This window comes from Nothoprocta perdicaria, unplaced genomic scaffold (assembly GCF_003342845.1).
Source record: "Nothoprocta perdicaria isolate Ctin4 unplaced genomic scaffold, notPer1 scaffold_439, whole genome shotgun sequence".
Classification (NCBI taxonomy): domain Eukaryota; kingdom Metazoa; phylum Chordata; class Aves; order Tinamiformes; family Tinamidae; genus Nothoprocta; species Nothoprocta perdicaria.
Genome location: NW_020455687.1, coordinates 35894 through 63702, shown reverse-complemented (window position 1 = coordinate 63702; position 27809 = coordinate 35894). Strand labels below are relative to the sequence as shown.

General features: G+C 54.2%; 1 protein-coding gene across 1 annotated transcript in view; it reads left to right on the top strand.

Moving 5' to 3' along the window:
• The window catches only part of DTNB (dystrobrevin beta), a 127503-nt gene that overhangs the window by 81967 nt on the left and 17727 nt on the right, over positions 1 to 27809 (top strand). The window contains exons 15-18 of the mRNA XM_026046342.1: positions 172 to 257; positions 913 to 1026; positions 2825 to 2921; positions 6994 to 7014. Coding sequence (XP_025902127.1) covers positions 172 to 257; positions 913 to 1026; positions 2825 to 2921; positions 6994 to 7014 — 318 coding nt within the window. The remainder of the gene's footprint in view (positions 1 to 171; positions 258 to 912; positions 1027 to 2824; positions 2922 to 6993; positions 7015 to 27809) is intronic.

The window sequence follows — 27809 nt, the reverse complement described above, 5'->3', positions numbered from 1 at the left end:
TTATTGTGACCCTCATGGAGACGTCCCTCAGAAGTCCCTCTGGGCACAGTTATGGTAACTGTTGACACCACCGAGTTGTTTCTCATGGGGTTTAGCGAGCAGGGGACTGAACCCGTGCAAGGTCAGAGGGGACGGACGGTGCTTCATTCCTCTGYGCTCTTCTCCCACCAGCCTCGCGCACCTGCAGACCTGGCCTTCAACTTCGACGCCAACAAGCAGCAAAGGCAGCTGATAGCAGAGCTGGAGAACAAGAACAGGTAAAGGGCGAGCTCTGCTCGGGGGTCTTCGTGGATGTTTGAGGAGAGAAAAGCTTTTGGTAGTAATACTGATTATTCGGAACCTTTTGCATCATGGTAAGCAGCTCTTCCCAGCTCTTGCATCGGGTTCCTGAGTGCCTTGCCTGCAGCTGCTGCAGCTGCCGTGCCCATATTTCCCCTGGGAGCGGCTTAAGCCGAGCCTAGGAACTGCCCTGAGCGTGGACCTCCGTGCCCACCTCTGTGTCCCTGTCCCTTACTGCAGAGACCACCAGGCGCAGTGACCTGCCCTGTGCTAGGCGCAAGCAGAAGGGCAGATTAGTGCTGAAAATAGAACTTCTTCTTCCAAATATAGCTTTTTTCTCCCATTTGAAACTGTCTCCACGCCTGTAAGGCAGGAGAGGCTTTGAGGAGACGTTGCCAGCATAGGGCACAGAAGGGTTTCTTAGTTCTCGTTGCTTAGGTAGTGCATTTTCTGTGTGTATAATGGGAACGTGTGGGAGTGCACTAGCTTACCTTGCTTGGGTTTGCGTCTGGGCCGGCTGTACGTGGACAACTGAGCTGTGTTTAGGCCAGAAGCAGCTGGGAAGCATCCTGGAAGGTYGGGACCGGTCTGCTAAGCCCTTTGCCTTTTCCTCCCGCCTCCGGCTCGGCGCAGGGAGATCCTGCAGGAGATCCAGCGGCTGCGCCTGGARCACGAGCAGGCGTCGCAGCCCACGCCGGAGAAGGCGCAGCAGAACCCCACGCTGCTGGCCGAGCTGCGGCTCCTGCGGTAAGGGCAGCGCTCAGCCTCGGGCACCTCCGCTCCCCCGTCTTGCTTTGGCTGCCAGGAAACCCGGCCCGCTGCTGGGCTCGSTCGCGGGCTGGGATTGGGGCTTTGAAAGCGTGGAAATGTTAGTTCCTGGGGGATGGATTTGTCCTACAGATCTGCAAGCCTTGAGCCCGCTAAGGTACGTCGGCTCTGCCCGGTCCCTGGCAAAGGCACGGAGAAAGCCCTGGTTTTCCAGGCTGCCCTTGCCCTGTGGTGCAGGCGGGCGCCGGTTCTCCTGCCTGCAGGGGCTGCTTCGAGCTGCCCCTCTGCGGTCCCGACCCATCCCAATGGATTCCGCAGCCTTGGGCACGTTTTTGGCCCCCACAAATGGCATCTCCCTCTCTTCCTAGGCCTTGGGAAGCAAAGCYGAGTGGTGCAGATTAAGCAGTAAAAGCAGATGTGCGCCCTGATCTTGATTCCTCGTTAACAAATGCATGGGCAGAGCTTCGCTGCTTCAATATGCTGCTTTTACATGGTGTCTAATCCTTGCCAAAATGCTGTATTGCTGCTAATTATAGTATAGATATAATATAGATAAAATGAGGCATATTGCTTATATTAATTATTGATGTGGGGAAAAAATTAATTATTAAGGATGATAATTGTAGGGGAAAAAAACAGAGCAACAGACTTTAAATTGACCTGCAGAGCAAAACCAGACCACATAAATATAAAAAGCTCAGCCCGGTGGGGTTTGTTAACGTACTCTAGGTGATCCCCCGTGTGTAATCAGCTCTTTAATTGCCTTGGGTTTTGTGATACGTTTGGCATTTAACAAGCCCGTTCTTTAAAATGCAGTTATTGGGTGAAATCCTTACATAGTATTTCACTGTTATGAGTGTGTAATACCGAGATGTATAATAAGGAATTTAAAAGGGCAGGCTCTAATATATTATGCTTTAACTTTGGRGTACAATATTATTATGGCCACAGAAATAACTGTAAAGGAATAAACAGTGCTCTCTATGTCTTGATTGTTACTTATCATCAACAGGACTGTAATTTCTGGAGTCCAGCATTTGTTGAATGCTGTAAGATCCTGAACTTTAAGCASTGCACAGATTTTTTCCCCCGTATTAGGGCCTTCCTTATTATTTTTGATAAAACAGAGCCGTCAGTTGTACGCTCTTAAGTCTCTCCCGGATAGACCTGCATTGGGCAGCTGCAGACAGCAGGGATATTTTTAATTACGCCCAGGAAGCGCAGGCCCTGGCTACCTCCTGCTGCTAACTGCGTTGGAATGAAGCCGGCGCAGGGGAGGTTTGCAGGGATGTTTCGGAGCTCGCACATCCCCTCGCCGGACACGGGCAGCTCTGCAGAGGCTGCGGGGCACGCGGCGAGCCCGGCGCTTCCCKTCCAAACGCTGCAGCCTCTGGCCTCTCTTTTCCTTCCTTTTCCTCCTCCCACGTCCGTTCTTGTTTGCGGGGCGGCTCTGCAGGACGCCCGGCTCTCACATTATTAAGGGTGTTCTTAAATAGAAGCTCGTTTTTTTTTCTTCTTTTTTTCTTGAAATGTGGTACTTAAAAAAAAAAATAAGTGCTTCCTACTATGAAAGGCTCCGGGTTCAGGTTTCTGGCTTTTAAATGAGAAGCCTGCCTGTCAGATGTGGGGCTCGTGGGGACTCTGCTGTASCTTGCTCTAATTTCTAAGAGCAGGAGGGAAGTGATGGGAGCCGTGGTCGTACCCACGAGGTTCCTGAGGGCGTGTGGAAGCAGCCCGTGTTCGTTTTCTGACGCTTTATTTTGTGTCACTTGAACAGGCAGAGGAAGGATGAACTGGAGCAGAGGATGTCCGCGCTGCAGGAGAGCAGGAGGGAGCTGATGGTGCAGCTCGAAGGGCTCATGAAGCTGCTCAAAGTAAGTGAGATGTGGCTCCGCTGCCCGGGGCACCGTCCGCGAGCCGCGGGAAGAGCCTGCGATAGTCACACGATTAGTCAATAGTCTGCAACTAGCCTGCAAGAGTCACTCAGAATAGTCACACAATCATTATCCCAGGATCCCAGGGTGGCTGAGGCTGGAAGGGACCCSCAGGGCTCCCCCAGCGCAGCCCCTGCTCCAGCAGGGACACCCAGAGCACGGGGCACCCGGGCGCATCCCGGCGCGCTGGCAGATCTGCAGAGCAGGAGCCTCCGCAGCCTCCCTGGGCAGCCTGGGCCAGGGCTCGGGCACCCTCCCACCAAACAAGTTCTTCCTCACGGCCACATGGAGCTGCCTGCGCTGCAACCTGCACCCACTGCCCCTTGGCCTGCCCCTGGCCACCACCCACCAGAGCTTGCACCTTCCTCCCTCCATTCCCTCTTCATTATGGTTGGAAAAGATCTTCACGGTGAGCAAGTCCACCCCTAATCGTTTCTCCACTGGCTCTGCATATTGATCCCAGTGGTTAGTGGGTCCTCAGGCTCAGTTGCTGCTTTGGTTAAATTATTGAGGTCCTATTGAGGACGTTGGAAAGCTTTAGAGGGAGAGCGTTGGATTTGGTGGTCACCGGGGTGTTCCCCGGATCACTGCTCTGCCGGGTGACCGTCCTGGTCCCCAGGCTCACCTGGGAGGCCCCACGTCATGGAGAGCCATTCCCCCCTTGCAGGGCAGTGTGTCACCTTCACTAGTCCCGCAGCACCCATCAACTCTCCTCATTTTGCCTTAGAGATTTAGATTTTTAGATCATTTCACTCTGATCTTATTACACGTTACTGTGTGGATTTGTTAGATAAGGGTCCATTATTCTATATGCCTTGTTCTATAAAGTGAATGGGAAGCCATCCTTACTCGAGGGGTTTCCCATCTGAGGCAGCAAGGATGCACAGCAGCAGGAGTGGGAGATACTCCAGCAATTACACTGATAGCACCACAAGGTTTTATAGGTGAGTTATCGGTACATAGTGATATTTCCAGGCAAATTTAGAGCTTGTCTGCACTTGAAACTGATAATGAATTCGCATAGGGTGTATATTTAAAGTGCAGTCACTCTTCAAATTAGGTTTGCAATGTGGAATGAGGCTGTGCTAGAGTACCATGCAAAGGCAGCTCTTTAACCAGAGGCCACGTGCAGATGAGCACAGCCTTGGAATTAACCTTTTGGGGCAGTTTTTTGGTCAGGGTTCTGCACGCTACCGTTTCTTACCTGTTGGTGTCTGTGCTGTAGAAATGCTGAAGAGAGTCAAAAATGCAGCCCGAGTTCTGCAGACACTAACACCTTGCAAGTCAAAGCGCAGTATCTCTGGAGATGGACACCCAAAGCAGAAATACAAAATTAAATATATATATATATATTATATATCAAACTGATGTATAGGAAAGATATACAGAGCCTGGAAGCTTCTGTTGAGTTAAAATGTCTTCTAGAGGGACATCTGGTCTTGCCTTGAAGCTGTCAGAAAGGGTAAATCCACAGCCCAAATTTGCTTACACAGTTCAAAATTTATGCCTCTTCTTCAATTTTAATGTATTTAAACTCAGCTTGCGGCCCTGGTTTTGGTGCATGTGGTTTCTCCTCTATTAAATCAAAGAGTGCTCCAACAGACCTGTTTTTTCCCCTGCGAAGATCCTTATTCATCACTGCTGCCTCCTGTTTGAAGTCAGCGAAGCAGGCAGAGCCCTGCTGCGGTCCTCACCATATTGGACCTCAGTCATCTTGATGGTAGATTGCTTCCCCTCCTGCAGAAGGTCCTAAGCCAGTTACAGGAGCAGGTCCGTCACTCTTCATCACAGTTCTGGTTTTGTGCATTTCTGCACCCGGGACAGCTTTTTGGAAGTCGTCAGTCGTCGGGTTCTTGCTCTGCGTAGCCTCCTCTTTATGGGTTTAGTGCAGGGCCAGCTGTCTGCTGAGGACGCCGGGATAAGCCTTGTCGTGGGAAAATCCTTACATCTATGCAGTTCCTTTAGAGTCAAACGTGTGATATATTAAAATAACGAAATCAGATTTATTTGGCCTATTTTCCATGAAGCCATCGTGCTACTTATATTCCTTAGCAATTGCATCTTGCATCCGTATTTCTGCTGCTTGGAATAAATTAGTGACAGAGCAAGATATTTAGATATATTTGGGTTGGATTACCTCCCTTTTTGAAGATCAGTGCACGACAGCACGTCCCAATCTTTGCCAAACTCACGTTTTTTGACAGTGCAGCTAACAGTTCTAGAGAACTTCCTCCACGTCTTTGTTCATGTTTCATTCCCTGGGTTTTCCTACCTATAGCTTCCCTAACTCCTGGAGAATTACTCGTTTTAGCGCATAAAGCATTTAGGAGAGCTGATACTGTGCTCTTCTTGACCGTATTAGATGTATTCGYGTCAGGATCTTTGTTGATCGAGCAGGTTGCAGTTCCAGCTGAGGGTGCTCATTCCTGCCGTGTCACCCCACATCCTCTCCATCTCCTTCTGCCTAAATGGGCCATAACTTGTTAGCGTTCTTGCAGSGATTTGTTGGACTCCTTTCTCCTGAAGGAGACGTTTTGGGCACCCAGCTGAGTCCTGGGTGCTGCCACAGCTCAGTGCACCTGTGGATCCCTGCCCTGGTCACCTCCTCAGTGCCAGAAACCCTCTTGGGCACCCCTGGTCCCCGACGGGCCCTGCTCACCTGCTCCAGGGCATCTCCAGGCTCGTTCAGCCGTGCACAGGGGCCAGGACCCATATCCATRTCTCAGTCAGGTAAGGCCACCCATGATCCATCCGCTGTGACGTCRGGGGCTCCTCTTGAGCATTTGTCATCTCCTTTTGCTCATCCAGGTCTTGGCTTCACCTTTGCTTTTCTTCAGCCCTGCTTCAAGGTGCTCTGCAGTCTCCTGCCACCACTCAGTGCCGTTGGCAAGYGCCCTGCTAATGTGTGTGCAGCCACCGAGGGTGACTGCTGCCTTCTCACGGGGTGGTTTCCTTAGGCTGCAAGGATGGCCAGCCAATATATCACGTTTCGCTTTGATTTCCATTTCCTCAATGAGCATTTCCTCACGAGCCGCTCTGCTGATTTATGTGCTCGCTGCCCCGTTCCTGCAGCAGAGCTGCGGGTCTCCCGAGAGCCTGTTCACATCTGCAGCTAATGCTGAAGCCTCCTTTTTCACACTAACAACAGGTTTTTTCCCTTTTTTTTTTGCGCAGTTGAGATCATTGGTGATGGTTCCCTGGCCCGGCTCCCCATCTGGGCTCGTGCATCCAGGGCTGGGAGCGGGAACAACTGGAAAGAGGCAGGAGCTTGGGGAGGGCTGCAGTGGCCCCCGCAGCTGATATCGATTCCCGGGGCAGCGGAACCGTATCCGACATCTGCTGCAGCCTAAATAGATATTTAGGAAAGGACCTCAAGTGGTGGGAGGGAAAAAAGACCAAAAAAGAGGATCTCTCGGGGTCTGTGCGACTGTGAAGCTCTGCAGTGTTTTCCACATTTTCCAGATTCCTGTATTTAACGTCGTGGTTGGTGCGGAGCAGCTGCATTAAGCGAGGGGCAGGTTCGGGTCCGTCCTGCTCACACGGGCAGCAGGGAGGGCAGGTCTGAGCCCACGCACGAGCCCGTGGGGTGCAGCGAGCACCAATGGCACCAGTGGCTTCGGCAGACCTACAGGGTGGTAGCTGGTATTTCGTGTCCGAGAGCCCCGTCACCCTGAAGACAGCCAGAGCCTCCCTTTTAGCTCCTCTCTAGCAAGAGGAGGCAGGAAGGAGGACGAGCAGAAGGGAAAGGATCGCTGTGAAGTCTGCGGCACACATTCAGTCCTCAGCAACCTGATGCTCATTTGAGGCAAGAAGCTGCTGTGGGGCGACGGGGCAGATTGCACCTTTACTTTCAGAGGCTGCGTCTGGCCGTCGAGGTTCCTCTGGTGACTGCAGATGTTTCCCCTGTTGCCGGGGGTCTGTTGTGTATTTTGTGTGTGAATGTTCCCGTTTAAGACGGTGATTAATCTCCCCTTTTTCTCTCTTCACCTTCTTCTCTTGCCAACATCTATAGGAAGAAGAGCAAAAGCAGGCAGTAAGTTGACTTCACTTTGTAGGGGACCTCACTCTTTTTTTTTTTTTGGCTTTCTGCATGAATCTGCAATTTGCTGCGGACTGGATGCTGTGCACAGCAACGGTGCAGCAGAACCGGGGCCGGGGTGCAGGGCCCCCTCGCCTGTCCAGGTGAACCCGGGCTSCATCCCTCCCAGCAGCGCATGTGTTTGTACCTGCCCTTGGTGTTGCTTTCCTCTCCCGTTCAAACTCGGTTCCCTGCCATGACCCCACGCTGCGTTCAGCACTCGTTCCGATCTGTGCATGGCCATCCAGGGTGGAAAACGCCAGTTCTCAGCTTGCTTCACYGTGTGTTTTGTTGGGGGTTCTTGGCAGCCTTTTCCATGCTCCTCGGAGCCGTCTCGTCTCTTCAGGTAACCTCTAATCTGCCTCTGCCACATGCAGGTCCCCGCACGAAAGCTGGTTCATGGCTTCACGCCCTCGGCACGGGTGCGTGTCGCTCCGGCACGGTGCACATTCCTTGCCTCAGTCCCGGCGTGCTCCTTGGGAACGGAGCGCGAGGGCCAAGAGGAGCCGACCTCTTGCCCGCGCTGCCGCAGCCCGGAATGCTGCGAGGTTTGGAGTCCTCTCCAGAGGGAGCCCTTCCCCTTCCCGAGCCGGTGCCGGCGCCTCTGCTCCGGCAGCGCCACGGCGCCGCATTTGCGCCTACGTTTTCCTTTGCACATCAAGTGTTAACAGAGGTTGGGCCCCTGTTTCCTCATGCTGCCGGGGTTTTACGTGTTTAGCAGATACCTTACACGAATTGAAAGTTTTCGTGATTATTTTTTGCAAAGAAATATGTATTTCTGGGCAGCTTCTGCAGCTGAAAGCATTTCCCAGTGCTGCGTGTGCTGGAAATGGCTGTTGGTGACGCAGGGGAGGCCTGCCATTAAAATTCAGGCGTYGATTTAAAGGGAAGGCCGTGGTGATGGTGCATCTTGTGCCGCATCCAGCTCCGCTCCGGCTGCTGCTGCCGGGGATCACTGAGCCCCGGGCTTGCTCAGGTACCTGGTGGGAATCCTTCGCTTCGTGAAGGAGCAGGTTGCAGCGAGCGGCAGTGATCCGCGAGGAATTTCCTGGGGATGGGAAGGCAATCGAGAGCCCGCAGTCCCCGTCCTCCCACTTCAGCCTGGGAAGAAGCATCCGCGTGGGGATGCGGTGGGGCGCTCGCTTGGTTTCCCCGTGCTGTGATGCTCGTCCGCATTATGGACATAGAAAAAGAGTAAATACGGTCCCTGCAGAGCTCCGTTCTCCTGGAATCCATGCTAAACGAGCCAAAAAGGATATGAAACCCAGGAGAGCAAATTCCGACCGACTCATGGCCGCGCAGCTGCTCTGTAGGTGCTGAAGCCTTGCGTCCTTTCTCCCTTGTGGGGGCCGAGCTGGGTTGGAATCGCTTTGCTCTGAGGTGCAGCCTGGGGAGAGGAGCGGTGCCAGCGCTGGGGTCCCCCTTGGCTGGGCAAACTCAGTCCCGGAGCGCGTGGGACCAGCAGCATTGCCGAGATTATCGCGTCCCAGGCAGGGCCAGCTGCTCGGCACCTTGTCTGGGCGCGTGCCACCAACCCACTGGTGCCTGGCATCCGAGTGGGCGTCGCGCTGGTGCTCACAGCCCTACGTGCCGTGCAGCGCCTTGGTGTCCGGGCTCTGTTGGCAGGGAGGCAGTGGCGTATCTCCAGTCCGAATTCCAGAAGAGCTCCCTGCGGCGCGCACCGGCTTGGTGATGCATTCGGGAGGTCATCGTCAGCCGTTTATTGCACGCGCAGAAATAACTGGATAAAAGCTGAGCGTCTGGGAGAGCTCAGGTTAAAGAAACACGGGCAACTTGAGGACTTGAAAAATAATATCCAACATCCCACTGTCTGTTAGAAGCTCTGCCAGCTGTGGTGGTGGTAGTGGGATCTTCTTTCTGCATCAGTGTACAAAACCCTGCAGTAGGTAGAAAGGGGCCTGCAGCGTGCTCAGAGGGCTCCATCCCCTGCCTGCAAGCACCAGACCTGGAAAAAGAAGGTGGAGAAGAAGGAGCTGCTCAGGACAAGACCTGGAAAAGACTGGCCGAGTCCTGCTGTGGAAGGAGAATATTAACAGGGTTATTCAAATAGTCACCACATCGGGTCTTGTTGCTGGTTTGTGCTTCCAAGGCTGATGCAGGCCAGGAGCAGCAGGAACATCTATGAAGGGAACAATGTCTAGGTCCCATGGAAGAGAAGACCCAGGTGCCTTCGTGATGCGCAGTCACCATCCTCCCAACCCCAGCCGCTGCGGGCTGGTTGTGCGGTGGCAGCACCAAGTTACCCAACAGGTTAAGGGAAATATCAATACCGGGCAGGTCAACAAGACAGCCCCTGCTTCGGGACCGGCAGCAGGTGGACAAGGAGGGCAGCAGCTTCCCTTGTGCAGTTGTGGTTCCTGATGCTGCAAGACGTGAGCCTGGCGGGGCGGTTTGTTCATAGAGTGGCAGGGAGAAGAGAGCTCGCAGGGGTGGGCATGGGGAAGAGCTCCCAGCTTCCGCTGCTGGCCTAGGAAGCTGTTTAGAGGTGACAGTGCCACCAGACATCTGCAGAGGAGTCATGGGGACCAGCTTCCATCCCCAGCAAAGCACCGGATGAGCAGAGTGACATCGGAGAGACCCAACTCCAGCCAAAAAATGGCCTTGGAAGACCTAGAAGCTCCCATGTTTTGGCCGGAACATCGTGGCTGTATCAAGAGACATCCATTTTCCCGCTCCCTGTTCGCAGCCATGGCCATTAACCCATGTGTTCCCATGTTCGGAGTGGATTTTCCATGAAGACCCTAGAAGCTCCCACGGTGTCATCCCCTTTGCGGGACGGGCCGCTCCTCGTCGCGCTGCGGTGCCGCGGGGCACTCGTAGCCCTCGCGCCCTTCGCCGCTCCTGCCGGGAGTACTGTGCTCGAGCTGCCAGAGATCCCTGCCAAGGCGGGTCCTAGTTTACAACAGCGCTATTTTTATAGCGCAGCTGGGGAGCGGCTTAAATAATCTGCTAACTATTCAAACCTCTTTGTGTCGCAGTGAGACGAGCCGCGCGCGCGGCTCCGCTGCCGAGTGCTCCGGAGGAGGCTGCAGGCGCCCGGCGCAGCGAATGCAGCGCGAGGCCACAGGGCTGCGTTGGTGCCGGGCCGCTCCGGGAACGGCTCCGCGCCAGGCAGGCTCCCATGGGAATATTCAAACGCTGGGATTGGGGGGGGTTCCCCCTTTGGGAGGTGGTGGGAAGCGTGACGGAGCAAGGGAGGCTCACGAGCCGTGCTGGCAGCGCGGCCACGTGGGCGCWTTATCTGCTCGTGATCCTCGTGAAGTCATGGAAGTGCTGGTGGGATTGCTGCGGAGCTCGTGGGAGAGGGAGTGAGGAGGCCCGCTCCGCTCCCTGCCCTCGCAGCAAACAGCTAACAACGCCAAGTCACCAGTGAGGGGTAGTCAGCATCAGAAGCAGTGCTGGGTCACCCCTCGTTGGGCCGTCGCCGAGGTGAACCTTCAGCTACTGCGACAGCAGAACCAATCCCAAGCCACAAGTGAAGACGAGGCCGGCATCATCATCGTCGTCGTCACGGGCTSGGGGGTGTTAACAAGCTGCCGGGACTTGCTCCTCACGCCTCAGCGCYGCAGAGCGGTGCTGTCCTGCCCTGCGTGGCCTCCCCCATTCACAGGTCCCGCCTTGGCCTCTGCGGAAGGGCAGCAAACTCTCGGGATTCAGGGATCGTGCCCCAAATTGCACGATTTAGAGTCATCACTGAAACCTTTGCCTGGAATAAATGGAGACAGGAAGGTGAACATAGCATCGTGTAGACTGAGACAAAGCTCAGGGTAGATGTAGGAGAAGGGCCCGATCTGGATTCCCACCACAGCAGCAGCTTGAAACGGCTTCTCTGCTCCCGAGATGTGTGGGCTGTGTCCGTGCTAGCAAACACACGTGGAGAGGTTCTCCAACACAGGGGCCAACTGGCAGGAAAATGCCTGTTTCTGTGCTCATAGATTTCCTTAGTCCCCAAACCTGGAGGTAGTCTACCAGTTGGGTAGACTGGGAATTGCTTGGGTAGACTGGGAAGTGCTCACATCATGCCAGGAGTGTCCTGACAACTTGGTGGTGTGAATTATCTTGTTCCAGAGGCAGACAGGCTCCTGGGCATGGTTCAGGTCCCTCACACAGGCAGACGTAGCCACGGAGTACCCTTGGAATGGTGCCTCCCAATGAGGGACTCTGTCATGGGCCTCCTGGAGGATGTCAAAGCTCGAATCATAGAATCCTTAAGGTTGGAAGGGACCTTTAGAGATCATTGGAAGAGCAAGTTAGATGTTAAAGACTGAAGGTTGTGTGGGGAACCCAACTGAGGATGTTCAGGAGACTCCTCAGAAGGGAAGGCTGGTCCCTGTTGACATCAGTATCAGTAGTGGAGATGATCCCAGCCTGCTCCTGAGTTGGCAGCACTGTTCCTGGTGGGTGGCTTTGCCTGACACGGTAGGAAGGCTTGGCAGGGAATAGCCATGGACATGCCTGAGGATCGCTGTCCTGGAACTGCGCTCCTTCTGATGGATCACACTGTGCTGTGGCGCTTGGACCTCAGGAGAGGGACAAGTCCCTGCATGCTGCAGTGCTGCTTCCTCTGCTGACCGGGACGAGTGTCCTGAAGGGTAGACCTGGGTGGGGAGCCCAGGTCCTGGTTTCRCTCTGAGGAGGAAGGAGATGAAGCTCCGCTCCCTGCGTTGCGTGAACAGTTGGCATGACCCTCCCGGCTGCGTTTTGCCCTCCGGATCACGCGTGAGGGCCTGGCCAAGGCTGAGCAGGAGCAGATGCACGTGGCTCGCAGCTCTGCTCTGCACTGCTCTGTGTCTCRTGGATGCCTGACCGAGGCCAAACGCTGCAGAAGGCTTCCCAAATAAACGTAGTGCTGCCGTGGAGCTCCTGGTCACCTCTGGTAGCTCATCTAGGCTGCTCAGGACGGTTCCCTGCTTGAGAGGAGCAACGACAAGGGACAAGATCCTCTCGTGACCAGGCACCTGGTTGTCTCCTGCATCGAGTCCCCGGGGATCTCCTCCTCTGCCGTCCTGGTGAGCACAGCGTGGGTGAGTGGCCGGGTGCTGCCGGTTCCACGGGGCAAATGAACCAGCAGAGAGCACTCAGGGGAAATTGTGGTAATTGGAGATGTTTTCATAAATAGCAGTGGAGAAAATTGCCAGGCAGAAGTGGGGTTTTCTTTATAGGTTCCTGTTGTCCTTATAATGGCCATACTTTGTGTATGTAGAGTGTCCGTTCCATTCATGTCTCTCGTGAATCGCATTCCTCTACTCAAACACATTTTGGGTTGCAGGTTACGAAACGAGCAGGAGTTTGGTCCGTTTTTTGCGCTTTCCCGAGTCTTGCCTTCCCTGAGAAACACCCGTGTGCCAAGTCCTCGTCGCTGCTGCCGCTCTCAGCGGGGCTCCGTGCAAAAACGTCGTGGCTCCGATTGCTTTTGACTCACCGAAAAATATGCTTATTCATTCTAATATTGTGCAGAAATCGCTCAAGGGCTTGGCTTTATTTTCTAAACAGATCGCTGCCAAGAGGCTGCCCGGCACGAGAAGTTCTCGGTTTTGAGCTGCTGGAGGTTGCTGCCTGCTCGCGGGCGGGTTTGCCGCGGCGCACACGCTCTGGGAGACGGGGATCAGCAGGGCAGGAGCACTCMGGCGTTTGCAGCAGGACACACCGGCGTGCGCTGCGGTGCAACAGATTCCCGGGATTTACCCGGGGCATCGAGGGCTTGTYCTGGCTCACGGAATCAGAGGATTCCAGGAGTCCTAAGAATATTTGCCGTATTGAAATTACATTCTCCCTACTCCCTGGGTCGCATTTTGATATTCATAACTTTGAACCATGTATTAAAACTAAGCATATACCTAAGCAAAGATTGCAGCCGCGCTGTTTTYCCCGCCCTCCAGACAGCAGCGCGGCTGCTATATGAGGCTCTATAAGGCTATATAAGAGGCTATATGGTGAGAACAGTATTTACCGAGTGTCCAAGGTCCAACTGCCAGTTTATTCCCCAAGTCTTGTGCGTGAGGAATTCTCCTTAGCACTTTAATAATACTTTTAATAGGCTGTATTGCAATAAATCCACCGTTTTCATTTTAATTTTGAGCTTAGTGTTCTGTCAAACGCTCAGCTGTTGTGGGGAGAGGCCGTACCGTTTTATTGGGATATCTTGGATAAAGGAAAACCTTGGAGTGAGGGTCCAGCTTTAGGGCAACGCCAGCTCCGCACTTTCCTGGTGCCAGAATTCCCTGCCCGTGCCGTCGTGTTGATGCAGTTGCCTGAGGGGCCGTGCTATAAACCAGAGCGCTGATTTTTTTCATTAAAAACAGCCTTCTTAGAGGAAAAGGTGACGCCAGCAGACCTCATAACTGCACCTTCAGTGGCCTCGCGACGGATCTGCAAGGCGTGCAGAACTGGAGCTAAAAGAGGTTAAGCTCGGCCCATGGTTTGAGCCGTTCCTGGTGAGCGTCTAGGCCACCTGGCAGCAAGTGTGCAGGTGGCACCTGCAGAGCCTGCTAAGCTGCACGCCCAGGTGGGACAGCAAGGAAGGGAAGGCATAACCAGCAAGGTTACGCTGTGCTCTAATGCTGAGCAGTGTCTCTGCAGAGCCTGCGATTAATTTAGCATCCAGCCAGTAACTGAGCGTCCAGCAGACTGCAGGCTTCCATTCCTGGGCTTGTCCTAAGGGAATATTTTGCAGGCAGCTCTTGGGGATCCCCTCCATGAGGTTGGGGTGGTTGCTTTGCGGAGGATGCTCTCCCACGACGTGGGGCACCTCCATGCGAAYCATTCCCAGTGTTATGCTTCATTCCATGGGCGTGTTTTCACCAAAGCCTTTGCTAATGTGGCCACGTTTTTGGGTCGTGAGCTGGTGGATTTTGTGTCTCCGTTGCGGAGATGCCTTCAAGGGGCCCGGAGCGACGCGCTGGAMGGGCTCGCGCTTGCTTTGGCACCGTCCGATTCGACCTGGGGTTTGTTTAGTCCCCGAGAAACGTGATGCCAGGGAGGATTTTGGCTAAGCTGAAAGCTACGACACAGGACTCTGGAATAATTAATTTGACGATTTTTCTTTGAGCATAAATTGCGACTGTTTAGTGATTTTCCATRTAGAGTCCGGCCTGTGAAATAGTTTAAGTTGCATAGCCTAAACTCTCTAAACCGAGTTTCGCTTTATTTTGTAGTCAAAGACCTGATCTCGTATCAAAGCAAGCCTAGGAGCAGTGCAAATGATGCGAGTTCCCCTCTAGGATAAGATCTAGATTAGGCTTGTCCTCCAGATTTGGCAGTTCCTCAGGCTGTTCTGCAGCACTGGATCATCACCTCGACGCAGATGATCGGGGCCATAAATAGTGAGGAGAAATATGGGAGAAACTCCTGTCGGAGGCTACAGCTCCATCCTCAAGGACTCTTCCCCGCCTTGCAGCAGGATTAGTGCCTTAGCTTAGCATTCTTGAGYTTAGCTTAGCTTAGCATAGTGGTCTTTCATTAAAGTGGAAGGTGCACAAAGTCTCTAATGCCCAATAATTGCCAAGAATTCCACATTAAATGCGTTTCTGCATAATACTTTCCTTTCTGTCAGCATCCAAGCGTGGAAGGGGAAGCAGAGCCACATGCGGGACAGCTGGGCCCAGCCTTGGTTTTTATGGCACCTGGCCTTTATTAATAGTAATGAGGAAATAGCAGTTTGGGATTTCTTGACCTCACATGCGATTCCTTTGGCTGGGCAAAGGTTGCTAACAGATGGCAGCAATTTGGGGGCTGGTTCCTCATCTGCTGCGCAGACTTCAGTGCTCCGTCTTGGCCCTTCCCTKTGCAGGGAGCTGCCCCTTTTCCCACCTCCTTTCTTTATGAGGGTTGTCTTTTTCAAAGGCAGACGCAGAACATCTTGTTAAAGCATGTTCTACGCAGCGCCGGACTTTGGCCATGGCCCAATGCAACAGAATAATCCCTCCGGGCATAAATCACGTTTTTTACTAACTGTGCTGTGAACTTTTATCTTTTTGAAGTTGGTCGTTGGGGGTTGTTGGCCTCTCTCCAATTTGTTCGCTCTTCCCCCAGCCCACAAATACTCTCTTGCGCTCTGATTTGCAGCAGACGAGGGGCAGAGGAGAAACACAACCATGGAGTTGTCCACACAGGGCATGGTGGCCGGGCCACTGAGGCCTCCTTTGGCGAGGAGCCTCATGCCAGCCAGCAGAGCATGAGATATCTAGGTAGGGCTTGCATTTCATGGGCTTCCTCGTGGCTCTCACGTTGGCCTTGATTGAAAAGTGTCCTCGGTCGAAGAGCTGAGAAGTCTTCATGGAGTCCGTCTCGATGTCCTCCCTGATGCCGACCAGGAGCTCGATGTCCTCCCTGATGCCAACCAGGAGCTCGATGTCCTCCCTGATGCCCACCAGGAGCTCGATGTCCTCCCTGATGCCCACCAGGAGCTCGATGTCCTCCCTGATGCCAACCAGGAGCTCGATGTCCTCCCTGATGCCCACCAGGAGCTCAATGTCCACCCTACTGCCCACCAGGAGCTCAATGTCCTCCCTGATGCCCACCAGGAGCTCAATGTCCACCCTGCTGCCCACCAGGAGCTCGATGTCCACCCTGCTGCCCAGTGCCCATGCCACCAGGAGCAGTTGTGGTGCTGGCAGCTCCTGAACGGGTCACAAGCAACATAAATCTGGGAAATGGAGCTGCAATGCTGCTTGATATKGAAGACTTACATGAATTCAAGAATTTGGAAACTATGAGGATCRCCGTTGGCGTATTCGGACACTGCACTGGGCACTAAGCACAGTTACGCTCATTCCTCCTTTATCGCGATGGCTACAGCGCTGTGACAACAGCTATTTACAACACAACTAACAGAAAAACGCCCCAAAACAGCAGTTCTGCCTAGTGAAGCATTGGTTTAAATGTTCAAAAATGAAAAACCGTACCTGGAACCAATCTGTCCTTAATGCTAGGACAAAACAGCCTTACCTAAGAGTCTGATCGTATGAAATATCTGTTCCAGATGGAGATTCGGCCTTTCATGATGCCTTCAAACTGAAACCTCTTGAGGGTTTTATTTGTCAAAGTGAAATGGGAGTTGTTCTGACTACTAAAATCATCATGTACTCCAAATTGGGTTTAGAGAGGAACGCTTGTATTTTATCTGCCATTTAGTCTGACTACCGTAAACATCTCTCCAGTTTTGCGAGTCTAAAGCAGATGTTGTACTTAAATCCACCTAGAATTAAAACAGTGCAGAAAGAGAAAATCTCAGTATTGTAGCTTCTGCAGTCTGGACTGACATGGAAAAAATAGATTTTCTGTCTGAATTTTTCTGATCCAGACAAGAATTCTTTGGTGAAATAAATTCAGCAAGGGGAGCTGGGGAATGATGCAGTCTAGTCTTTCTAGTCTAGTCTTCCTAGTCAAGGCAGTCTAGTCTTCCTAGTCATCAGGGCARTCATTAGTGGTCCCTAGTGTCTATGCTGGTGACCAGGGATTGTGGATTCTTAGCTCCACTTAATTCTCTTGGAGATTTCTGCACTCTTCTTCATCCGTTGATGTGATCTTAGTAGTTGTCTTTGACCCATCTACTCCAGATGCTGAAAATTACATTTACCCCGGTGAGGCCTGTGTGGTTGGGTGTCCATTTATACGTTCCTTTCCCTCAACACAGAAGACTGGAAAGCTGTGATCTCCAAATCCTCTGGTTTGGGTTGTGCTGGTTGTCCTGCAGGACGGATGCAACACATGGTGCTGCTGCAAGGAGAATTCCTTCTGCCAGGCGGATTTAACATGTCCATCTTTCTCTGCTCTCACACGCTAGGCATGAATATATGGAGGACGATCTGAAGCTGGACAAAGACTTAGCTTTGCTGTCAATGAGCACGGCATCGTAGATGTTGCACAAATCTCGTGCCCGATGGAAGACCCTTCAGGTGGGTTTCAGATCCAAAGTCTTGCTTTYACGATCAAGGATGAGAGCAAATGATGTATGTTGTCTGACATGAAGAGATACCTTCATACCTCCATTCAGCAGAGGCCACCAACAGAGGAAACGGGCATGAGCTCTGACCGTAGCTGCCCTACCAGGGGAGCTGAAGCGCTTGATAACCCAACAGAACGGTTACGTGGTGAACAGTTACCGTGGCGCGCGGGGATGTGGGAGGATCAGACTTCACAGAATCACAAAATGTTTAAGATTGGAAGGGACCCCTAAAGATCATCTAGTCCAACCTTCCTGCCCAAGCAGGGACACCCAGAGCACGTGGCACAGGGCGGCATCCAGGCGGGTTTTGGAGACCTCCAGAGAAGGAGACTCCACAGCCTCCCGGGGCAGCCTGTCCAGGGCTCGAGCACCTCACAGTGAAGAAGTTCCTCCTCACCTGGAGACGGAGCTGCCTGTGGTGCAGCTGACACCCGTGACTTGACTGCCTGGCCTGTCCCTCCCAGCTGTTACTGCTTTACCCCCCAAGAGCTGCATGCGGCTGTCAGCTCCTGGAAGAACTTGTGACAAGTTGGGGTTTTTGAGAGCAGCCTGGTCCTTGTCAGCGCAAGCTCTTAAGAAGTTTGCTGTTGTGCTGGTTGCCAGCCAAGGGGGAGTTGGGCAGGCTGCCGGCGAGCCTGCCCCGCTGAGCCACCCTGCTGCGCCACGCGACCTTCAAGCCACCCATGCTGCAGTCGCTGGGTGACTGCATGGATGTGGATGCGGAGCTGCCGTTTGGAGCCCCCTGGGAATGAGGGAGCAGGAAAGTGAAGCGGCTGCTCTGCTCTGCCGGTGGCAGCAGACACGAGGGGCAGGAGCTATTGCCGTAGTTGCCTCTATCCCTTTTGTGCCCTGCTGCACTCTCATGACCTTGCCTGAAATGCTGCTGCTTCCATGATGCTCTTACCGAACAGTGTGTGCTGTTCACTGCAGATGGAAGCCAGTGATGGCATTCCATGTTATTTTCCTTCCGTGCCTGATGCAAGAAGATGCAACGGAAGCGTGTTTTCTCTCCGGTTCCTGTTGGCACTGCTTGCTTTTCTTCTCATCCTCCAACTCCGACGTGAAGCCACCAGAGGATGCCCTACTCTTACTCTCCTGGAAAATACAAACCATCACATTGTCATCACAGGGGACGAAATCCCTGGGGACTTACCTGGTCTCTGTCAGGAACAAATTTCCTACCAGATGCACAGCACCTTGATGGAGCAACCAACAATTTGACCTCATGGTCCTTCATGGACATGSCTGCAGTGCACGGGCAGCCAAACGCCCATCCGGGCAGCTTGCAAAACGCAATCTGCAATGGGAGGAAGGGAGATATTCAGGCTCTTCCTCATCCCTGGATCCCACAGGGACGGGACCGGGGCTTTCAGCTTATTTCTCCTCGTCTTTGAGGCTATTTGCAGCTCGTGCAAGAGCGTGGCAGCAGAGCGGCTCGCGCCGTGCGGCCGCGCCGGCGCCGCGTGTTCTTCATTAGCGGGCGAGCCGCAGATCAAAGGGGCCATCCCTGCGGCAGATGTCGGGCACGGAGCACCGCGGGGCGCCCGCTGCCTTCTGCTGAGCAGGAGGTGCCCGTGGCGGCCCATGCAGCGCTGGGGCCCGCGGCGCTCCGCTCTCCGACTCTTACTGCAGCTGGTGCTTCTCCTGCCCGTCTGGAGGGATCTCTGCTTGCTCGGGTTTCCCGCAGACCCGCTAAATCTTGCACCCTTTCCTAAAGGCTTAAGCCTGGTGCAGCAGGATTGACACCGACACACGCTCAAGAAATGGGAGCTGATCCTGCTGGACCAGCGGCTGCTGCGGTCAGCGTCATTCCCATGCTCTCCATGAGCCGTTTTCCAGGCCCACAGCGGATGGGGACACTAGGGAGTAGCGCAGCGGTGGCATCTCGGGACAACCACGCTCACTGGGGTCTCCACTCATGCACACATGGATGGGATGCACCCAAAGTGCTCCGTTACTCAGCTGCGTTGGGCTGCTCATCCATGCTCACAGCCGCCCCGGACTCATCTGCCCGCACCTTGGGTTCGTTTCCTTCTCTGGGGAGCAAAGGCGGTTTGGAAAGGATGACAAATCCTTGGGAACTGGATGGGGAGGAAGCTTCAGCAAAGCCCTGCGAGTTGCTAAGGAAGCGGCGGGTAGGACCTGTGAGCACCTACGAAACGGGGACTCGGAAAGGAAGGGAATGGCTGGCCAAGGGTACCCTAACGCTCCACTTGTCCCCTTGCCATAAATGTATATATATATATATATATATTTACACATTTCATCAGACTGCAGCAGTTTTTTCTCAGGCCCTAAAAAAGTACTTTTTTTCTAATCACACTCTTCTTGAGGTGGATTTTAAAATTCTGTATTGATCTGTTTCCACCAAAATGTGCATTTATATATATATATATATATTTACACATTTCATCAGACTGCAGCAGTTTTTTCTCAGGCCCTAAAAAAGTACTTTTTTTCTAATCACACTCTTCTTGAGGTGGATTTTAAAATTCTGTATTGATCTGTTTCCACCAAAATGTGCATTACGTTATGAATTAAGCTTACRTATGGCGTTACATATTGCATATTACATTAACAGTGAGGTATGCTTTCATTACACTCTGTGTCTCATTTTATTGTTTTGTTCTCATCAAATACATTGTTTTTTCAGTCTAATGAGTATTTTCCATTTTCGGGTTTTCAGAGATACAAAAATCAAACGAAATATATATATATACATATACAGAGATGCAGAAATGCAGAAATCAAACAGTGTATGCATATATATAGACACACTGTATATATATATATCTCTTTTTTTTAATCGAGGTTAAATGTGTTGACTTTCAGGTTTGCTGCCCTAAATGTGAAGCATGCATTTCTGCACTATTTCTGCATTATGGCCCGGAATGCATTTRTTGGGCGGCTCTCTCAGCAGGCCAGGGTGCATTTTCCTCGCAGTGGATCTCCGTCGGCGCTGCCGCCGTCTCCGCTTCGCTCTCGCCTCGTGCCGCCGTGCTGGCGAGCGGTGCTGCGGGACGCGCGCCTCGGCGCTATTTATAGACTTTTGTTTTAACTTTGCAGTAAAGGGGAAATTAGAGAGCAGCGTGAAAGCGAGTTTTCCTCTCCGGAGCCGCTCCTGCGTGCCAGGAAAAGGGAGGGAGGATCTGGGGGCTGGAACGTGGAGCACCGGTTTTCTCCAAGACGCTCCGTTGGCGGCAGGAATGTTTTCCAGGAGAGATCGTGTCCGGAGAGGGTTCCTCGTGCTCGTGCATTTAACACTTGGCTCGTGGGAGGTCCCTCCTTGGCAGGGTGCTGCACGGTCCCTTTCATGCACCTTCAAAGCGGGTTTGGAGAGTCTGTGGAGACCCCAACCGTGGCAGCTGGGCGTGCTCCCGGGGGCTGAAAGTCTGTGCAATTGCAGARCAAGGAGCTCCGACAATTTCTAGGACTCTTCTTTTCTTTATTGCGCTCATCGTTTGGTCTYGGTGTGGCCCGTTTCCCGATCGGATCTCGGGGAACTGCAGGTTGGTCTTCAGCATGTTCCTGTGGGATAAGAGCATCCACGTGCGTAGCTAATYCGGTTTGCTGAAAGGGAGGAATAGGGTTTTGCAGCCCGTGTTGGTTTTCGAGAAGGAAAATGGGACGGAGAGTGGGACTTGCTAAGGATTTAGGCCTTTGCACCGGGAGAGGCTGAGGATGAGGAGATGCCCAGGAAGATCAGCATGTGCCTTCAGGCMAAGCCTAGAGACCGGGAGCAGCAGAGGCCGTGGAGCTTGGGAACCTCCACGCTTCTAACAGCGATGGTGCCAGGAGAGCGCAGGGGCCGTTCCCCACGGCCGCGTTTCGCCCGGGAAGCTGCTTTTCCTGACTCCCTACCTAATCCTACCAAGAGCAAGTCRGGCTGAGGTAGGCTCAGCAGCTCTCTGGAGGACACGTGGGGCCTTGTGGCCTCAGGAAATGGCCTCCCCGAGCCCAGCGAGGCTCCACCAAAGCCCTGCCTGCCCCAGCGCTCACCAGAGTGGAGCCCATGGATGGGTAGTGTCCATCTCTCATGGCCCGTGGATGAGTAGTGTCCATCGCTCTCCTTGATTTGCAGGCAGGGCCATAAAAGTTCGCAAAGGAAGAGTGGAGAGAAAGGCAGAACATTGTGTGGAGCCCTTGGGATCACGGAATCACAGAATATTCAASGTTGGAAGGGGCCTCTGGAGATCATCTAGTCCACCCTTCCTGCTCCWGCAGGGACACCCRGAGCACGGGGCACAGGGCGGCATCCAGGCGGRTTTTGGAGACCTCCAGAGCAGGAGACTCCCCAGCCTCCCTGGGCAGCCAAAGGCTCTGGCTGCCCACGGATCGCCGAGGGCTCTGGCTCTCTCATGGAAGCGCCGGCTGCTCCACAAGCATGCAGGGGTTGGATGGCAGCGAGCTTCCCGTGCAGCTTAGCTGGAGGGCTGGACGCAGACTGCCCGGGACCGGCTGCCAAAGAGAGCTTCACGTCCCCGCGCTCGGAGCAGCAGCAGCCATCGTAACCTCAACTCAGCTCCCGGAAAGCCTCGCGCTGCGTCAGCGCCCTCGACGTGCAGATGGGTGCCCGTGGCTCTCGTGGGTACCGCGTCRTTCCGGCACGTTCCCGGCCGCTCCAGCAGCACCTGTGTTGGCGGGGACTGCCCCCGAGCTTCCCGAGCGCCGTCCCCCGTGTCCTCGAGGGCTGCCGAAGACGGGGGGAAACRTTCCAGGAAGTGATGGAAGCCACGAGGAATTTAAATATTTTCCCGAGTTCGCTGTCCTGGCCCATGTTCTGTCTTCATTGGCCTGCCGTTCCTCGCAGCGCGCGCGAGCCTCCCGCCACACCTCCCGCGGTCCGGAGCAGCCCCGCGCGCCCCGCTGCTTGCGCACGTCCTCCCCAACACGGCAGGCACCGATCTGCACACGGGATGGGTGACCTCGCGGATGCACCCAGCGCCTTCTGCTCGTGCAGAGGCTGGAGCAGCAGCAGCAGCCTCCTCGCCGGAACGTCTCGGCAAAGCGAGCGCTCAGCTCCAATTACCAACAGTTTCCACCAGCACGGCCCGTGGGGYTCCTCCTGGCACTGGCGCACACCTTTAGTTCGTTCTTGTTTGCACGCAGCAGTGGAAGCTCCAGGGCTCAATTTGGAAGCGGAATTGATGATGTTCTCCTTTACGTGGTAACGTTCTTCCCCTTTCCGTGGTTCCACCRCGGGGTCCCGTTACGAGAGGTTGCGCTCCATGACTTGCAGCACTTGSGTAATCCTCGTGGCACCAGGAGGTGCCTGTTGCGGATTGCTCACGGTCCTTCCTCGCTCGCGGATGGAGCCCTGGGGATTTGCACGGGGTGATTCATGCAGTGTGTCCTGCATCCAGCCCGGAGGACGCGGATGCCGGGAGGGACCCTTGGAAGCCTCCAGGCCAGCGTGGGGCTCCGAGCGCTCCAGCTGGAGCAGGAGGCTCTGGAAGCCTGCGAGGAGCCTTCCTGTCGCCCCGCTGGCCGCATTTGCTGCTGCCCCCCAGCACGTGCTGGGAGATGGAGAGCAGCTCACGCTCCTGTCGAGCTGGACACACAGGTGATCCAAACCATGAGGCGAGTTTAGGTGCTRGATCTCAAAGAAGATTTTGACTTGAGAGTTGTGTTTCTGGCTGCCTCTCTCCAAACCTTATTGAATAACAGACCAAACTTGGAGAAATCTGATTTTTCAGCAGTTACATGGTGCTGCAGGACACGGTTTTCTCTTTTGAAACAACAGCAGTCTGTTAATGCATTTTTTTGTCATGTATTTTCTTTTTCCATAAAGGAGATATCTTTCTCCTCAAAGCAGACTTCTTTAAATGAGTGAAGTGTTTGGAGTCCTTGGGAAGATTCCCGGTCCCTTACAACTGTTATTTACACATTCCTCCAAGTTTGTGTTGTCTGGCTCTAGAAAACGTTTTTGGTTTCAAAAGCCCCCCAAGCTGGGCCAGTCGCTTCTCAGTGAATGCCTTAACGCTCYGAAGACATTTCAATTTGCATCACAAAGCTCCTCGGATGTTTGAAGGCGTTATAATTAAGCTGCACATGCCAGTTGCACGGCGCTCCTTCTGTTCGCGTGTTTAATCCGCGCTTTGATGGTTGAGCCGGTTCCCCACAGGACAAKATGTGACACGCGGTATGGACAGCATCGGAGCTGACCCATGGGTTAGATCCAAGGCATCTCCAAGCCTGCGCTCGCCACGCTGAGGAACCAGCTGCAGATGGCCCCGRAGGAGTCACCGTGAGCACATGGGGCCAAACCCTTGGGGACGAGGCAGGTCTTGCAGAGCTTGGTGGTGCCCTCACGTTGCCATCCAAAATACCTTTAGCCCTCCGGCTGTCCTGTCCAAATAATGTTCTTAAGGGAAGCGTCCATGCACTTGTTCCTTGGCTTCCTTGTCATTTTGGCTTGGAGACTTTTAGTCTCCCTTATCTCCATTCCACTCTTTGGCCCAGGATGGTCTGGCCCAACCCAGATGGTCTGGCCCAACCAAGATGGTCTGGCCCAAGATGGCCTGGGTCTGGTTGGGCCCAAGATTTGGCCTGGATGTCCACCATGGAAACCAGCTTCCATTGACCGCTCCTGAAGTCTGAAGGCCGCTAGATGAGGTGGTCTGACTTCCTCCATATCATAGGACTCTGTGTCATAGGACTCTATATCATAGGACTCTATATCATAGGACTCTRTCATTGCAATTCACTGAGTTGCCCCATATTGAAACCAAAAATAGCCATTTTGTGCTAATCTGCTTAGCCAGAAGTGGCTCTGCGTGTGAAAAGCTGATGAAGCAGGGAATCCGTTCGCCTGTGTTGCCAGTCCTCCCAGTTATCCCAGTGCACGTCGTCATCCCCACGCCGCTGCAAAATGCCTTGTCTCAGTTGCGCTTGTGCGGCTCAGGCCTCCGCTTCCAACTGGTTCGTATTTACGTTCCTTTGCCCGGTTGGACATCCCTGGTATCCAGCATCCCCATCCCATCAGTGTGCGCGTTTTGAGCCTTTGGGGAGCGTCTGCACAGGGTCCTGCACAACCTGCCCCAGCTGCGTGGGCAGCGGGATGCTCTCCAGAGCYGCCTCCCCACTTCAGCCGCAGTTCTCCTGGGTAAGCTGAGCAAGGAGAGCGGTCCCCGAGCCTGCCACCGTCAGTCACGTCCCCCTGTCTTTAAATATTCCCTGTGTTTCTGTGGGTTTTTAGCGGGGGGTGGTTCCTGGAGTGCCTTCTCCTTCCCCATCKCCATTGCCCCACGTAGTCTCCAGCAGTATCTCGCTCACATACTCCAGCACCATGCCCATTGCCGCCCTATTTTCTTATCACCTCCACTTCTCCGTACCACAGCAGCCCACTGCAAGGTCCTCGGAGTTATCACCAGGCAGATTCCTTTGGTTTTGGCSCTGTAATCCATCATCAGCTTTTCCGCTGTTTTGCCTGGTTTTAGTGTTYGGCCACCTCGTGGAGTTGTGCTTTTCGTTGCTAATATTGTCTGGGGGAAATATTAACATGCGGAATTCCCCGTTTCTTTAGGATTTATTAAGAAGAGGTATCTCTAAGCCAAAAAAATCTTCAGGCAGCTCTTGAGGGACTCTCAAGTTCGAGTCATGCAGCATGTTGCCCTTGGAAGCGAGTGTCTTCAGAGAGCAGGGTGAAACGCGGCATTGTAATGCAGTACTGCAGTCAAGGCATAAAAATCCGCTCCCAGCACAAGCCCCCGTTTCCACACCATCCATGATCTCATCCGTGTTCACCTCGGCCAAGTCCAAAGTAGTTCCTCTGCGCTGGACGCGGTGCCCTTTGTAGAAGACAAGCGGTGATTTCTAGGCTTGGTGGATGTTAGCAGCGTTCCTGAAGGAGCTCCTGCAGACCCGGCTCAAATTTAAACCCGCTCCCACCAGGCAACGTCTCTCCTGTGCTTCGCAAGGAAGTGCTCAAAGGAGAGCCCACGCTACTCATAGYTTGCTGTGATATTTAGTGCCATATTTATTGTGATATTACGAGCGATGCTGTGGACACTCGTTGCCTGTGTCTTAGCTAGCTGATGCATTCACGATACCGGAGTTTTGAGYTAGCAATACAGCTAAAGCAAGAGCATTTAGGAAGATGTGCTACCACCCACACACATTTTTTTTCCTTTACACAAGGCACTTTTATATATATATCTCTCTTGATGTTTTACGATGTAGTTGTTCTTACGCAGCAATGATGTTTTTACTCCTGGTTAAAAGTTGCCGTGGCGCGGATGGGAAGCAGAGTGGTGTCGTGCAGAGCGTCCCGTCCACATTTGTAGGCTGGGGATAAGAAAATACTAATGGCAACCCCTTGGATGTGTGTSCTGGGGCTGCACCGTCCCAGAAACAAGCACCTACCCTGGGATCAGGTCGTTTGCCCGGGTCTTCTCCTGTTGACTYTGATCCATTAAAAATGCTTGCCTATTAGTTTAGAAGCTTCTGTTTTGCACCACTGCATTTCATGCCGTTCCCGTCGTTCTGCTCTCCAAGCTCGTGCAGCTCCGYGTGTCTCGTGTTGTGATCTTCCTCCCCATTAACGATTCATCCTCCCCTCGATGCCCTCAGGAAGTTTCACCAGAGCGCAGCTCTTTCCGTGCGCCTCATTAGGACGGGAAGGCAGCCGAATCCGCRAGGAATGCCGCGCGGCCCCGCGCAGCAGGACCCGCTCCCTTCTCCCGAGGGAGCTAATCACCGGTTGCAGCTCTTGCCCTTGCTGGCCGGCCCGTCCTGGCTCGCGTTGCGCAGAGCAGATCCGAGGAGCAGGTGTGTCCCGGCTCTGTTGGTGCGTCCTGCCTCGGGCACTTCCTCGATCGCTCTCCCTCGGCTCAGCGTCGCCTCGTGGCTCCGTCTCCTGGCTCCCGCATGCCCGCCTCTTGGTCAAAAATGGACAGTCTGTCTCCGCGGTTTCTCACTCGTGCAGCTCCCTTCTCCTGGTCGTGTCCTTGGCAATGCCTGTCCCATCACTCAGTGCTCTTTGCACGTTGTGCAGTGTTCAGCTTTGTGCTTCTTCGTGGGTATCGTTTTGTCTAAGGGGCCACCGAATGCTGCAAGCGTCAGAAACGTCTTGGTGCTCCGTGAAAAGGGGACGCCGCTCGCCGAGACCCCCAGGCTGCTGCTCGCTTGTTGGTGTCCATCACATAGGTAGACACGACTGTGGTCTGTGTCCAGCTCCCTTGCAGAGGCGCAGGTCCTCGCCTGCTTCCAGGTTCATGTGCAAACTAGTTTATATACCCTCTTTCTAGCTTGATAGCCTCCTGAAGAGGGATCAATACGTGGCTTTAGGAGCTGGATCTGATCAGAGAGCCGTTAGTGCTGGTGCTCGCTCCGTATGCTCTTCATTCGTGCAGGTATCTAGCTGGCTTCCGTCAGAATAGCTGCTGCACCGTGCCCGGGAAATAGCAAACCCAGCTCTTCCCTTAGGCTGCACGCAGAGCAGGATCGTTCACGTGGAGGGAGGAACAAGCTGGTCTTAGCAGATGAAATGACAAGGAGACGAGTTCTGTGTTGAGACATGGTGTGACAATGGTGGTGGTTGCAGTCCTTGGCGTTGTCTCCTGCCTGCACCCTTCCTACCCGTGTGTTGGAGCATGGGCACCCTCCCATGGGTGACCACATCATGAGGGGAGCTTGGAAGGAGGTGGCGTGTTCCTCAAGGTGCCTGCATGCAGCCAGGGCTCCACAAGAGATGGGATTGCAGATGGCATCGCGTAGGACCCGCTCCAGGTCCAGGCTGGGCTGGCCTTGTGGAGGACTCGCTCCATGTCCAGGTTAGGCCAGCACTATGAAGGACTCGCTCCATGTCCAGGTTGAGCCAATGTCGTGAAGGACTCGCTCCGTGTCTAGGCTAGGCCAGCATTGTGAAGAACCTGCTCCATGTCCAGGTTAGGCCAACGCTGTGAAGGACTCACTCCATGTCCCGGTTGGGCCGACGTGTGCTGGACTCACTCTGTGTGCAGGTTGCACCAGTGTTGTGAAGGACTCAGTAGATGTCCAGGTTGGACCAACRTGGTGAAGGACTCGCTCCATGTCCACGCTCCTGATCCCACTAGGGCAGATGGCTCTTCCAAGCTTGGGGTCCTTTTCCCAGGCCCTTCCCCTTGGAAAGCCTGGGGTCCTTGCCCTTGTTTTCTTTCTAATGCTTGTGGATTTGGGTCACCTTGGGACACTTCCCATTCTCATCTACGTGTCCCCTTTGGGCACGGCAGGGGCAACGCTCTGGGCAGGGGCCGAGCTCGGCGACGCGCTGTGCAGTGATGCCTTGGACCCCAAAGCCCCCCAAAGCCCCCAGAGCTGCCCCACAGGGACTGTCCTGTCCCCAGGGCTGCTGCTGCGCGGGGCGGCAGGGGGGCTGCGGGGAGCCCTGCTCGTGTTGGGGGTCAGGGCTGGGGTCTGCGGGGAGCCCTGCTCGTGTTGGGGGTCAGGGTCTGCAGGGAGCCCTGCTCGTGTTGGGGGTCAGGGCAGGGGGCTGCGGGGAGCCCTGCTCGTGTTGGGGGTCAGGGGGCTGTGGGGAGCCCTGCTCGTGTTGGGGGTCAGGGCTGGGCAGGGGGCTGTGGGGAGCCCTGCTCGTGTTGGGGGTCAGGGGGCTGTGGGGAGCCCTGCTCGTGTTGGGGGGCAGGGCTGGGCAGGGGGCTGCAGGGGACACCACAGGGTCCCCAAGGGCCCTGGGATCCCTCGGGACGCTCCGGTGTGCGGGAAGGGCCGGGGGGGCAGGGGGAGCCTGCATGGCGGCCAGGGCAGGGGGTGGCACGTTGTGCGCGGCCGCACGGGGCCCTGCCCG